This window comes from Gopherus evgoodei, chromosome 3, assembly GCF_007399415.2.
Source record: "Gopherus evgoodei ecotype Sinaloan lineage chromosome 3, rGopEvg1_v1.p, whole genome shotgun sequence".
Classification (NCBI taxonomy): Eukaryota; Metazoa; Chordata; order Testudines; family Testudinidae; genus Gopherus; species Gopherus evgoodei.
The window spans coordinates 48,424,603-48,440,466 of NC_044324.1; the positions used below are offsets into that span (position 1 = coordinate 48,424,603).

A 15,864-nucleotide genomic window follows, 5' to 3' on the forward strand; every position below is an offset into this window, starting at 1 on the left:
CCAGAGCCACTACAACCCAGTCCCTTCCATTCCACGACCCAGTTCTGGGTCGCAACCCAGGGTCTGAAAACCACTGATCTAACAAAGATGAGGCAAAGAAGTAACTTTCATACATTATTAATAGAAAGTATCCTTTTACACTAATTAAACTATAGTTAAATCACTTTGCTCAATTCATTTGGAAATTCAAAACAAGTTCTTACTTGCAATAATTAAGCTCAACTTCTGATCCTTTAACCTTCAACTCATGCATTTTTAAGAGTGTATGTTCTGGGGAGGTTTAAAGACATAAATTTTACTGGCTGCAGAAATTGTTTTAATTTGCTTTTGCTTAAGACGTAAAACAGTGTCCCAAACCACTTGTGGACAGAGGGCAAGTCAAAAATGGAAAACTGTACCTATACTATAGTTAAGATAAAAAGTCAAATGGATGTATCTTTTATAGCTTGTTATACATACCCTCTGAAAATTTTCTTAGCCCTCTACTTCAGTTATTCCTCTGGTTCCTTTTTTATTTTAATAGTACTCCAACTTTTGAGAAAAAAATTAGTAAAAGACTTGAACAGATATTAAAAATGTTTTTCTTCCAAAAAAAAAAAAAAAAAAAAAAAGAATTAGTACAAAGCCACAGCTAATAAAAACTCAAGTCAGAGTGCAGAAAAGAAATAAGGATTTTCCTAACATGCATTAACAGAAAAATGCATAACATGAAACAAGTTTCATTACCGAAGGAACAAATATTTACCTTTGTTGCAAGTTGTGACACAGAAGATGTAACTTCATCATGAAGAAACTGGTCCTTATTCTTGGGGCGGGGGTGGAAGGAAATACTACAGTCAGTTATAGTTGAACAGTAAGTAATACTTGTTTCAGAATATTCATGATGTCTCTATTTTACTCATCTCATCTCAGTGGTAAATTATTATGAAAATATAATATTCAACTCAAATGTTAATAAAACCTAATGAAAAATGAAAGACGTAAACAAAACCTCATTCAGATCAATGCCAAGTTGTGTTTCAAAAGTTATAGACAAACCATCACACTATATTAAAGTAAAGAAATAAACTTCCACCAGGGATTAACTTTACCTCAACATTCTATTGATGTCATTTTGAACTTCATTTGAAGTCTCATTTCAATGACCACGTTTTACTATCATCTCATGTATAGAGCTATTTTTTTCCCTTGGATGTTATCTTACTAGTTCTCACAAGTTAAGCAAGATGAAGCCTGCTCATTATATAGACTGGAGACTTCCAAGGAAAACCAAAGTACTGCGGGAAGTTGTAGCACATTTCTCTCCAACTCGGAGCTAAAAGTATTATCCTACTGGGGCACTAGCATACCATGCTGCCACAGGTTCAGTCTTCAAAATGAGACAAAGTAAGATCCTAATCACCTGTGATAATAAGAGACTTCATGCAAGTCTTCCTTAACATCTTGCCCAAATTCTATTCTGCTTACACAAATTTCCCACCATGGGCTATAGTCTCCTACTTCAGTTCCTGTCCCTAACTGTGGTGTAGTGTTTCTGGAACCATTACACTGGCTGTTATATCCTAGAGAAAGCTGCATTTTGGAGATAAGTATAGTGGAGAGATAAGTATATACATTAGCAGTAGCAGGCCTACCTGTTAGAGTACAGGACAACATCAGGACCTCCTGGGATCAGAAAAAACTAAAAAAATTACTTGCTGGGGCGTTTGGCAAGTCAGTTAACCTCTGCATTTTGGTTAGCTATCTTTAAAATAGGAGAATACTACTACAGATCGGAGTTGAAAGGATTAAAGAGTTATGGCTTATACAGTACTTTAACAATGAAAAAGTGTTATACAAATTCTAAATATTATTAAATGGTTAATACTTTTCTTGTAAAAAATGTTGAGGCTTTGAAAAGAAGCTATATTAAAAATAAAGTCTTCCCTCGCCCCCCATTTTCACCTCACTCCTGTGTCAGCTCTAACAGAGTTGGTCCAGTTTACAAAACCTTATGTTCTACTTGATGGCACTTTTTTTTTTTATGTTTAGATGTAATGTGTTATATAATAGAAATAATATATGGAGATATACCTATCTTATAGAACTGGAAGGGACCCTGAAAGGTCACTGAGTCCAGCCCCCCTGCCTTCACTAGCAGAAACAAGTACTGATTTTTCCCCAGATCCCTAAGTGGCCCCCACAAGAATTGAATTCACAACCCTGGGTTTAGCAGGCCAATGCTCAAACCACTGAGCTATCCCTTCTCCCAAAAGAGAAATACAAATACATTTCTGAATGCTTCATCCAATCAATTCAAAATTTCTGAGCATATTCTAGGCATCAATGGGGAGAAACCTACTCATGTTTGGTGAAAAGTTACAAAATAAAGGAGGAAATGGGGGACACACAGAGCACCTGGTTTGCAGAGCTACCAGGTTCAACCACCTCTTTCATTATCTATAGAGCAAAGAACCAGTTGATAGCAGCCAGTAAACACAGTCCATCATACCAATACTCCTCATTTCAGCTCAGCCCATCCTCCCACTACAATTTAGACAGAAAAAGAATGGGAAAGGGGAAGGGAGGAAGCTCCTGGCATGGGGTGGGGATCTGCATGGAGTCTATTAAATAAATAAGCAGTGGAGATTGACACAGGAGAGTAAAAGAATGCAAGGTACTCTTGTTGCTTGCAATGAGCTTGGCCGACACAAGCAACAATGTGTGGCCTACTAGTATTTTAACTAAGGGTTTGGTGCACAATTAATACCAACATTAGTCCCAAACTCTGCTGATCTTTTGTTGCAGTCTGAGAAGTAAGATTCTTTGTTTGCTTCACACATACAAATATGCTCATGTAATGGAGATGTGAGCAGGCTAGGGGAACACCACAAAGTTAAACAAATTCAAATTAGCTCAGTGAACCCCCCAGGAAAGAAATGGATTAGAAAAAAGCCAGTTAAACGTTTCCATCCACACTTATTATATCTTTATAAATATACATTTTGAACACAGTGATTTCAAGATGACAATTATTACTATTAATGAAACTGTATTCCCTGCTTTTTTTCTTTCAGCACCACACACTACTAAATGCTTTTGTGATTGATAAATAATAGTATATATTTATTTCTCCTATTATTATGGGGGGGGAGAGATTACAGGATTCTTTTTAAAAAAAGGTTTTATTCTATAATTTCTCTACTTGCATATTTCATGCTTAGTTTCCTTTACCTTGCCAATTTTTCCTACATAACAATTTTTGATGTTCTGATTTCAGAATTATTCACTGTAATTTAGGTTTAGATAATGTACAATATTAGACTATTTCTTTTCGCTTCCATGTTGAACTCTTAGGCCTACAGTCTTCTGTTGCTGCTAAATGCTAATATTACATGCATTTGGGAAACTCTGATCAAAAACAACTTTCTTGGTTTGGCAATAAAATGTCAGTACATACAATGTTTCCACAAGGAAACACAAGTGTCCTTTTGTTGGACATACTGTAAACCATAAAGTACTCAAGGGATTAATTCAATAAGCAACAAACTTTTTTATGCAAAGATTATACTGTTGATCTACTTTTCCTCAGTTTCTCTTGTTGTTAAGTAATAAACTAGTCTCTTTTGATCATTCACTTTATTATTAAAGAAAGTATCAAAAGGGGGCATACAGGACAAAAGCTGCCCTACTATATAAACGGCAAATTATTAATTATTTCCAATCAGTGCATCAACCTCATATTAAGCAAGTCTGGATGCCGAAAATCAAAAGCATGAAAAAAGTAAACAATTGATAGCAATAAGAAAACATCTATAAAACAGATTTGGGTAATGATCACTTTTACTGTAAATCCTTAAATACAAATTGTTGCTCTCCTGCTCACCTTTCTTAGTTCCCCATCCCCCTCCCACAACTGATCAAGGAGTTAGGCATTGTGATTTTAAAATGTCTATATTGTGGTGATTACAAATTTAGGCTAGGTTAAAAACTTGAGATATTTAATTCTCAGAAAAATATCAAAGGATATTCCCAGCCTCCCTCCATGCCTGAAAATATGCTTTGAAAAAGAGATCTGAAAATCACCCAGGAAACTACAAACCTGCAAATTAGCCTCTATAGTTGGAAAGATTCCTGAGTCACAGATTATAGATCAAACAATAGAACAACTATATAGAGTGATCAGAGACAGTCAGCACAGATTTAGAAGAGGTGGTCATGCCACCTGATTAACTTCTTTGAAGAAGTGACAGTGAGAGCTGTTGTGAAGTAGTGGATAGTTTACTGGAGTTCAAGGTGGCTTTGGTACTGTCAAAAAAGATACACAGGACTAAGTATATTATAAAGGCAAAATTTCTTGTCTGAATTAAGAATTGGTTTCAAGGACAAAAGACAATGGTAAATGTCAACAGCTTCAGGTACAAAGGAAGCAACAAGAGGTAGTGGAGTGACGTTAGCATTATGCTCCATTTTGTTCATTGTGCATGAATATATCTGGAAAAGGGACTCTGCAGGAAGGTGTACATATTTACAATCATGTCAACATTTGAAGATGAGTGATCGTGTTTAAATGAACACAGAAAAAACGGACATAGTAAAAGCTTTAGTGACATATTTCATTTAATATTACGACAACTACCTGAAATAAAATAAACTTGGCTTGGAGGTGAGCACTGTCACATGACTGAGCATGCAGATGTTATAAAAACTAATCTGCACATTTCAGAAGAAGAAATTAAGAAGGGTTGTGTGTCAATATTACTCAGCAATAATTCTTTTACCTCTAGGACATAAGGCTACACGTTCCAGTACCATGCAATGATTTGGCTGTATATCAAATGTTGACTACTAAAGGTGCTGCATTGTAAGGTGCCAGCCTTTCGAAAAGTCATAAATCAGAGATCCTTCTGCTAGCAACAGTGGATGGGAATTAAAACAGGTGATCTAATTATAAGACTGCCAAGATTGTAGGCTTCATTTTGTGAGATTAATTTGCCTATTTTCAGAGGACAGTAGCTAAAAATCAATTTAGACAGATTATTCAACTTAGACTTCCCAATACTATCACTGGTGAAAAATATTAACTAGATTATTTCAGAGGAAGAGCAGATTCAAGATATGAATTAGGGGTTAACCACTGTTTTCTTTTTATTAAATATTTTAATTCTTCCCATTATTTTGTGTACCTCCAAACTGAGCCACCTCAACCTTCTCAAGTAGAGTTGGGTTCAAAAGATCATGTTATTTAGACTTTCCTCATTATAGAATGTTTTTAAAAAAGGAACACCATTGAACCATACAAACCTAAAGTATCGCTGGTCAGAAAAAGGAATGTACATGATGCTGGAAATTTTGACATTTCAAATTAGGATAAAAAGTATAATATAAAATCTTTTGCAGAATGGAAATCTGAAACATTTTGATTTACCAAACAGTTGCCAAACAACATTTTCTGAGGGAACATTGTTTCATCAAAAATTTTTAGCCACACTCTACCTAAAAGGTGACATTTCACACACAGAGTAAAGTACATATTTGTTACCTGCCTCCTGATCCAGAAAATAAGCCCTCCAAGCTGAGAATGCAGTCACATCATTTTGAAAGAACATAGTATTTGAAGCCTATATTTATAAGCACCCAGAGACATTTTGACATGACAAACACCTACATCTGAAAACTCAAAAGCTCTCCCCCATCAGTTCTGGCAACATATCTCAGTTTAGCACCTGAAAAGAAGATTTCAAATGTTAAAGCAGAACACACTATTTTGGAGATTAGCATTTACTTTATTATTAAATCCACTGTTTTGTTTGGTATGTTGCTTTTAATACCAATTTTGGTGTTAACATAGGCCTATCTGTACTGTACTTCTATATTAGGCCTAATACTGTAGTCCTTTCTCAGGCAAAGCTCCCATTGAACTCTTAGGGAGTTTTAGCTAATAAGGACCAGAAGATCAGACACTATTTATTTGCTGCAGAATCATTCACTAGTTTTGTTAATTAGTCTCCATAAGGGAATCTGTAACTGACGTGTGCAATTATTGGCAAAAAGGTTTTACCTCTTTTACTAACTTCATTTTTTATTTTAACCATCTTCTTCAACTGAATCCTCAAATGATTAAAAGTTTAACCCAGATGGAAAAGCTTAATTCTCTTTCATAAACTGGGTATTTTAATTACTTCCTCTAAGTCATTATTTTATATGTATTATAATAGCACCAAAAGGCCCCAAACAATACGCACTGTTCAAACATATAGAAATACATTAATTAGCTGATTTCTTATGGATAGGCTAGGGGAGGGGATCTTGAGGAGAGAAATGAAGGAGAAGAGATAGTGGCTTTATGGATCAATTAATAGAGATCATTCCATGCATAAAGGCCAGCGTGGGAAGAAGCCATGGAAGTATTTCTGTGAAAGCTGACATTGGCATGCCTGGGAGCAGAGCAGAAGTGGCACATGAAATGACATGACAAGAGCTAACAAGTAGGGAGGAGCAGAGTATGAGGGGCCTTGAACTTAATGTAATGAAGCAGGGGAAGCCAGCTGTGGCCAGTGCAGCCTGGAGGGATACCCCTTGTTGTAACAACCAAGCAAGGTACTAACAAACTTCAACGGGACTTTATTTTTAAAGTGAAAACCTCTTTACCAAGCTGCTGCTGGATCCTCTGTAACTCTCACTCTGCCTCCTCAACTCCTCCCCGCTCCTTCCTATTTCCTGTCCTTTCATACTCCCAACAGCAGTTCTCCTAATTCTAATAATTATAAGCAACATCTAACGGTTTGAGCATTAGTCTGCTAAACCCCAGGTTGTGAGTTCAATCTTAAGGGGGCCATTTAGGGATCTGGGACAAAAATCTGTCTGGGGATTGCTCTGCTTTGAGAAGGGGGTTGGACTATTTGACCTCGAGGTCCCTTCCAACCCTGATTTCTATGATTCTAAACACCACATCCCTCCACACCAGTGGAATGACTGACCCAGATAAGGGGAATGTGGGGCACAGGAGGAAGAGAAGATGCACTGGGACATAGTAGAGCTTCTCCTCAGCAAACTCAGATGCTGCAGATCCTTGTGGACATTCAAGTTCAACAATCCTGGGCTCAACTCCCATTGCAGTCTGCGAAGAACTGCTGCACAGTACTTCCCAAATGGCACCTCAGCATTCCACATGTCCTCAGCGCCCGCATGCCTATCCCTACCACTCTAAACCTGGGGAAACATGGACAACCACAGCTTCACTATACTGAACTGTGAGAACAACAGTTGATGTATGTGTAGCTACAGTGGACATCAGTGTTCCTCCTCTTTCATTATTAATATTCAACTTTTTTTAATTGAAATGTGTTTCCTTGCAGGTATTTTTGGAGCTGTTTTTTTGTAAGTAACTAAAACTTTTGTTTTGAAAGTCATTCTCATTGTTAGTTTACAACACATGGTATATAATCCTGCTTGCAGTGAAAGTAGTGGTCTCGTACACTCACAATCCATAGTATTAGTGCCAAACAGTGCAATCATCATAAACACACAGCAAGCATACCAATATTAACAGGTCCACTGTCAGTGATAGATGCACAGATGGGCATCTAGCACAACACAATTCCTAACAGGCCCCCAAACTGCAGCGCCAGGTTGAGCACAGTACCACTGCAGCACATTAATGTGGCTTACTGTTAAAGCTCTCCTTCAAGGTCTCCCTGAGCACATAGCTCTGTGCTAAGTTCTTCTAATAGCCCTTGTGTCTGGCTGTTCAAACACAACCGACAGCATTCCACCTCTGCAGCAACCTTTCCCCCTTCGCTTCGTAGATATTAAGCAAGACACAACAGGCAGCTACAATCATTGGGATATTCTCACACTGAGATCCAGTCTGGTGAGTAAACACCATCAGTGCCCTTTCAATCTACCAAAGCACATTCAATTGTCATCTGCATCTGCTGAACCAGTAGCTGAATCTTTCCTCAGTCCTTCTGAATGGCCAGTGTACAGCTTCATGAGCCAGAAGAGTGAGGGGTAGGCTGGACCCCGCAGGATCGCTATCGGCATCATATAACACTGTCAGTGGTAATCCACAGGTTGGGGGGAAAGTCCCTGTTTGTAGCTTTCTGAAAGGTCTGTGTTATTAAAGACATGAGCATCATGCACATTCCTGACCAGGTGAACACTACTGTCAATGAGCATATACAGTGAGCCCCTATCAGTTGCATAACTATGAAAAAAGTATCCCTTTCTGTTGAGGTACTCTGAGGCCAGGTACTCTGGGGCCAAAAAAGGGGTGTGTATGCTATCAATGCTCCACCACAGTTCAGAAACCCCATAGATACAAAGCCATCCCCTACATCCTGCACTTTGCTGAGAATCACAGTCCTTCATAGCAGGAGACAATTAATGGCTCCACACCAGGGGTCGGCAACCTTTCGGAAGTGGTGTGCCGAGTCTTCAATTTATTCACTCTAATTTAAGGTTTTGCGTGCCAGTATACATTTTAATGTTTTTTAGTAGGTCTCTTTCTAAGTCTATAATACATAACTAAATTATTGTTGAACGTAAAATAAAAAGGTTTTTTAAAATGTTTAAGAAGCTTCATTTAAAATTAAATTAAAATGCAGAGCCCCCAGATCCATGGCCAGGACTCGGGCAGCGTGAGTGCCACTGAAAATCAGCTGGCGTGCCGCCTTCGGCACGTGTGCCATAGGTCGTCTACCCCTGCTCTACACACTTGCATGATGGTGGATTTGCCCACTCCAAATGACTTTCCATGAACCAGTAGCAATCTAGCATTGCAAGTTTCCCTAGTGTGATTGCTACTCACTTCTCCACTGTCAGTGCAGCTCTCCGGTTTAGTGTCCCTGCACTGGATGGCTGGGGCAGGCTCAGCACACTGATCCAGGAATGTGGCCTTGAGCATCTGAAAGTTCTGCAGCCACTACTCATCATCCCAAACCTACACTATGATGAGATTCCATCAGTCAGTTCTCGTTTCTTGGGCCCAGAAGCAGCACTCCACCATTTGCAGTTGCTTCGTGAATACCACCAATAACCTTGAAATAATTCTACCAGGTCCCACAGCAAAACAACTGCCAGGAACAAAAACAATTGCCATCACGTTCCCTGTGGTTCTTCTTGAAGCTCTGCAAATACCAGAGATCATAAATCCTGTGCTTGCAATGTTCATGACAATAGTGCAGATTTGTGCAGGCTACATGCTTCTACCAGAGATGGTAGGCAGCGACAAGTCTTGCGCAGATTCGTAGAATTTGAAACCTCTTGCTCCCAGTCACCTCTGTGCGACTCAGTTTTGTCCCACCATGCATTGCCAAAACTACTCAAAAGACATTGCACTGAATGGTGACAGGTTTCACATTGGAATACCTATCCATGGTGCACCACACTCTGCATCAACACACCACTCCTGGTGAGTATGCACAATGCCAACAAAAGGAGTCAAGTATGCCTGTGCATAAGCAATATACTAACTTTGGCATCTGAATGCCAACATAAGTGGTGACAGCAAAACTTTGTAGTGTAGATATGGCCTCATTGTCAATAACTGTGATTTTATGGACTAGAGGGGAAGCAATGTAGGGATTAGGGAGGCCAGAGATGAGGTGGTTACAGTAATCTGGGTGGGAGATAAGGGTCTGCGGAAGCGTTTCAGTTGTCTGGACAGAAGAAGAAGGCAGAGTTTAGAGATGTTACGGAGTAAGAAGCAACAAGATTTGGATACAGATGAACTGTGTAGTGTAAAGAAAGGAAGAAGTCAAATACAAGTGACAGTAAGGACAGTGGTGCTGACTACTGTGGGAGAATGCAGAAAGTAGAGGTTTGGGACAAAGAGAAAGAGGGCTTTTTTGCAGTGATTCCAAAGAGAAGAAATAATAAGCAGGATTGACAGAAGTAGACTGATCTATCTCTCTTCTCCTGACCTACAAGTTATCAATGTAAAGATGGTAATTAAACAATATGAGCAAATAAGGTCATCCAGAAAAAAGATGTAAAAGGAGGAGAGAAAGGGACAGAAAGAGCTCTGTGGGACCTTTATGGACAGTTGGAGAAAGAAAGAGGACTTCAAGAGTTGCTGAAGGAGGGATCAGAGAAGTAGGAGGAGAGCCATGAAAGAACAGTCATGAAACCCAAGGAAAAACAATGTTTCAAGAAAATATGTACAACTGACAAAGTCAAACCAGTAGAGTTCAAGAATGATAAGGATGAAATAGAAGACTTCAATTTTGGCCAGAAAAAGGTTATTGAAGAACTTGTCAAGAGAAGTTTTGCTAAAGTGGAGAAGACTGAAGCTAGAATGGTGGAGACCCAGGATGCAATTGCAAAGACAGGAATGAGGCAACATTGTAAGCGACATAATTTGAGGAAATGGAAAGCGAAGGGGAGAAGCTAGTTGGATTAACATTTACTGCTTTCACTTAACAAAAATAATTTGATTTAATTATGAACAAAATTGAAATACTAATGCTTAAGTCCATTCCTGACTCTTAGCAGAGTATCCCAAATCTCTAAATGAAGAACCAGGAATGAAATTAAAGTAGAAATATGTCTGGCTTACAGTCCAATCAGAATGTGCCTGTTAGCAGAATCTCTTCTCTGAAGCTAAAAGACCAAGAGTCATTCTCCAATTCAGTCAACTTAGCCAAGCTGTTCACGGAGCTTTACTGTTTCTTGATCCTTAACATCAAAAACTGATGTCATTGCCCTTATTTGATTTATTTCACTAATATACATCTGAAAGCTTTACTGATTTCTTATCCACTCCTTCAGGCCTGAGTTTTATTAATTTAACATGAAAGCTTGTGTCAAAACTGTACCAAAGGCTTCTAACACATTAATTAAAAAGATAACTACATTTCTGTAGAGCCCAGCTTTGAAATGTTCATTGAGCAGGTCTAAACGGTAATTAACATGAAACAAGTCTCTGCATTTCTTTCTATTTGAATATAATAGAAATTAAGATCAAATGAGAACAGGTCAAGGAAGAGGAACTCCAGTTTATATTGTTTTTATTTTCTTCAATTTAAGAATGAAAATTTAGCTCAATTCTCCCTCCCGATAACATGTAATCAGCTATCTTACTAAAACAGTTAACATCTCACGTATAGAGTCGCATACCATATTGACACATCACTGACATCTTAAAGTTTCATTTGCTATATACTTTTAAAAATATTAAATATACATAAGAACTTTAGTCAATGAGCACTCACTCAATGAATGCCAACGCATTAAGTGCTACAAAAGTACAAAACATATTTTCAAGTACAGACAATTGACAACTTGAATCACAAAGACTATCTTACAAAGTAAATTTATGTTCGTCATGCAAAGTTGAAAAGCTCTTTGAAAACACAGTAGAAAGAGCAAGTTAAGGAGAGTACATTAGATTTTACTAAATACTTGTGCTCTTTAGTTTTATTAAAATCTACTCATGTATTAATTCTTACTTTAGCCAACAAAGTACATTTTGTGCGCAAAAGGGTTTATACACATAATTAAAAGGCATTTTTGTGATTTCAGAAAGAATTGTCTAGTAAAAAGTACAAGAAGTCAAATTTATAGTCTGACTAATCTTTCAGAGTTTGTCTTTTCACTCTCAGGAAACAGTTTTAAACAGTGTCTACAACCCAACCTACCTTTGTGTTATGCAGATACTTCCATCTTCAGGTAGCTCAAAGATGATGATTCTGTTTTAGGAAACTTTGAAATTGCATTGGAATGAAAATCTTTTCATCATTTTTGTAAAAATGGTGTCAAAATATCCATTTTCTGATCAAAACCTGAGTTTTTTGAGTTGTGAAGATAGGGTTAAGCTGGTGTCTGTGAAGGGTATGTCTACACAGCAGCTAGAAGCTACGATTCCCAGTTAGGGACACATGCTAGCTCTGCTCAAGACAGCAGGATAAAACTGCAGTGTGGCTGTGGCAGCATGGAAGACAGCTCAGGCCAGCCATTTAACTACACCCACCAGACTCCCTATGTATGTAATTAGGAGGTTAGCAAAGAAAATACACGTATGTACAAGCAAACAGGGAATCATACCTCTTAGCTGCTATATTATGGCAGTTAGGGCACTAACCAGTGGTGCAGGAGACCCAGATTCAAGACCCTGCTCTGGATGATTCAAAGCAGTTTCAGATCACTCTGAAGCAAACAGAGTGAGAACTCTGAATCCCAATCTCCCACAACCCAAGCTAGTAGCCTAACCACCAGGCTATAGAGTGAAAGCTTGAGCTCTCTCTAAAATACTTTTTCAAAACAGATACATATTTGAAAATGTTTTGGCTTCAACAAAAGCATATTTTTACAAGATTTCATTCGGTCTGAAAATGTTCTGACCAGCTCTCTCTCTGACAACATAGATGTTACTTCAAATTATTTTTAAAAGTAAGAAACTATAATAACTATAAATGTTTTAACACTAATTATGTAAACTGTGCCAGAAGTCTTTGAAATCCTATTAGACTTGACTTAAAAATATAGATATCTGATTTTAATGCTTGGGGAAGACAATATACCACAAATTCAAAGTGAGATTGAAATGGTCTTGTAACACAACCTGAAATATTGATTCTCTCTTAAGAAACTAGAAGATTAGCAAAAGAGAACTCGGGAAAAAGGAATAATGATCACATTAAGGGGATCTATTTTGTCACCATGAAAAGTAAGTTTATGCCAAAAAACAATACTGAGCTCTCTCATTTACTTACAAGCATGCAAACAAATATTAGTTTTGTGGTCCAGCCACTGGACCATATATTCAGATAACTGAAGAGATCTTGGCTCCTAGTTCTTGTTGAGCTAACTCTTTGATCAGGCCAAATATTTATGCTATTACAGCATGATTAGCCATGTGTGAGGAGGTACACAGTATCAGGGGGTGAGGATTGAATCACTCTCAAGCAGAATTCATAGCAGAAGCAGAACCAACTCCACAGCTGTATGTTAGAAGCATGATCCTGTTCCTAAAGAAATTAGTGGCAAAATGCATTTATCTCAATGGTGCATGATCAGGCCCTAAACCATATCAGCTGCAATCTAATTGGTTGTACAACATTATGTTATACATCCTCCTTAAGACTCTTACCTAAATACTGAGTTGTAAAAATATAGAATCTTTGTTTTGAGTGATGTTCTAGACAGATAATTCATTAGAATTAAAATAGATTCATCCAAAACAGCTTTCAGAGTGGTAGTCATGTTAGTCTGTAACAGCAAAAAGAATGAGGAGTACTTGTGGCACCAACAAATTTATTTGGGCATAAGCTTTGTGGGCTAAAACCCACTTTGTTGGATGCATGCAGTGGAAAATACAGTAGGAAGAGATATATAATATATACACAGAGAACATGAAAAAATTGGTGTTGCCATACCAACTCTAACAAGACTACTCAATTAAGGTGGGCTATCCATTTTTTTCATGTTCTCTGTGTGTATGTATATATTCCTACTGTATTTTCCACTGCATGCATCCGATGAAGTGGGTTGTAGACCGTGAAAGCTTATGCCCAAATAAATTTGTTAGTCTCTAAGGTGACACAGGTACTCCTCTTTTTATCCAAAACAGCCTTAGCCATATTTTTAAAAATTAACATATACTCTGACTTTTCATTTTTTTTCTCTCTCTCTCACACATAATAAAAGGTTTAAATAAAGGAAACCTTGTTAACTAAACAAATGTTTACACTACATTTAATATTTTACTACAATCATCAAAGTTGTTTTGATTTCAACAAACAGGCAACTATAGCTTATTTTGATTTACAGATCTCTGTAATTACTGCACTAATATATAACATAGATCGTAAAAAATTTCTGACTACACACCAATGGTAAGACATCAAGAGTTATTGAATGAATAACTCAGCATACTCCTGTGCTGGCACACCCATCCAGTAAATTAAACTTCAATCAAATGCTACAATTACAAGGTACTTGCAAAAAAAAAAGAATTTATCAGAACTGGTAATAGAGCTAAGCCATTAGACTCACAATTACTAATGTAATCAGTAACTATTTTAGTTGTTCTGTTTGACATTTGACTAATACCTCTCCCTTACCCAAAGACAGCCTTTACTCCAGCCTGTAAATGTATCTTCAGTATTTATACCATCTTTTGTGTGCTGAGGGATATCTGACAGCGAAAGTCTTGGAACAACATTGTGTCTCATTAATAATAGTAACAGCTGCCTCTCTTTAAGTATAAAAAACACTCCAGCGATAACCAAAGTCCCCTTCCCCCCTCACACACACACACTTTTATGTTTAACGGGGATTATACCTTTGGGGACTCACAGACTCATAGACTCTAGGACTGGAAGGGACCTCGAGAGGTCATCGAGTCCAGTCCCCTGCCCTCATGGCAGGACCAATACTGTCTAGACCATCCCTAATAGACATTTATCTAACCTACTCTTAAATATCTCCAGAGATGGAGATTCCACAACTTCCCTAGGCAATATTCCAGTGTTTAACTACCCTGACAGTTAGGAACTTTTTCCTAATGTCCAACCTAAATCTCCCTTGCTGCAGTTTAAGCCCATTTGTTTATCGTGTTTAATGGACTAGTTGTAGTGCCTGGCTGGGGGTGGGAGAAAGAAAGTGTCCTGTAGTATGAAGTCGTGGGAATGAGCGTGGCAGGTCCCAGCACTGCTAGAGGACGGGTTTTAAGGAGGGAATCACAGAATCCCAGCAAACAGCAGCAGTTTATACCCACTCTACAAATGCCTCGTCGTTCCCGAGTCACGCCACGCCTCGCCACCCAATGGGGACAGACAAGTGACCCGGGGGAGGGTCCCACAGGGCGCACGGGAGTGCCGACATGCTGGGCACACTTGTTATTAACCGAGTCCCCACTCCGGTTACCTGCGCGGCGGAGGCGGCGGCTGGCTGAGGTGACGGCGGCGGGTCTCGGAGCCGGTCTCCTCCTCGTCCGGAGAATCGTCCAGGAGAACTTTGCTGCTCTTGCTGAGTTTCCACATGGGGCGCGGGGGTCCCGCCTCACTCAGCGCTGGCACTGAGGGGGAAAGGGAGTGACTCCGCGGCCCCGAGCGCGTCTGCGAGCGCACTGGGGCACTCACCGCCGGGGCGGGGGCCTCCCCTCCCTCCGGCCCAAACCAGCCCCCTCCCCTCTCCTGCCCCCGCCAGTGCCCGGCTCCCTACCAGAGGGCTGCGCCTTCTCGGGCCCCCCCGCCGCCGGCCGCTCTTCCCCTCGTCGCACAGGCTGCGAGGAGCTCGGCGGGGAAGGTCCGCCGGCGGAGCGGTCCGGGCGCCGGGCGGTGGGCCCGGAAGGCGCTGGCAGGGGAGGGAAATGCCGCCGTCTCTCCGTCCCCTTCTCACCTGTGACCTTCCCCCACCGGAGCCGCGGCCCGGAGCCGCCGAGCGGCCGCTGCCATGTTTGCGAGTGGCTGCGGGGAGAGGGGGGGGGAGCACGGGCTTTCCGGTCACCACGGCAACCAGCGCGGCTCCGTCCGGCCTCCGACATCCCGCCGAGGCCTACCGGGGTGGGGGGACGGCCTTCTACGTGCCCGCCGCCGAGCGCTCGCTGCCCCAAAGCATCCACACAGAGAGCCTCGGTCCCTTTCCGCTATCCCATACAGACAGTGCCACACACAGGCAGCACCCCGTCCTTTCCAACATCCCGCTCCTTCACAGCACCCTCAAACGAGACCACCCCACCCCTGCACAGAGAGCACCCCGGTCCCTTTCCACTATCCCATACAGACAGTCCTGCACAGGCAGCACCCCATCCTTTCCAACATCCCACTCCTTCACAGCCCCCTCAGCCCCCTCAAACAGACAGCATCCCACCCCTGCACAGACAGCACCCCGGTCCCTTTCCGCTATCCCATACAGACAGTGCCACACAGGCAGCACCCC

General features: G+C 40.2%; 1 protein-coding gene across 1 annotated transcript in view; it reads right to left on the bottom strand.

The window, feature by feature from the left end:
• The window catches only part of TDRP (testis development related protein), a 40,248-nt gene extending 24,779 nt beyond the window's left edge, over positions 1–15,469 (bottom strand). Inside the window, 3 exon segments of the mRNA XM_030555542.1 lie at positions 746–805; positions 15,325–15,402; positions 15,404–15,469. Coding sequence (XP_030411402.1) covers positions 746–805; positions 15,325–15,402; positions 15,404–15,469 — 204 coding nt within the window.
• Positions 15,470–15,864: the final 395 nt, after the last annotated feature.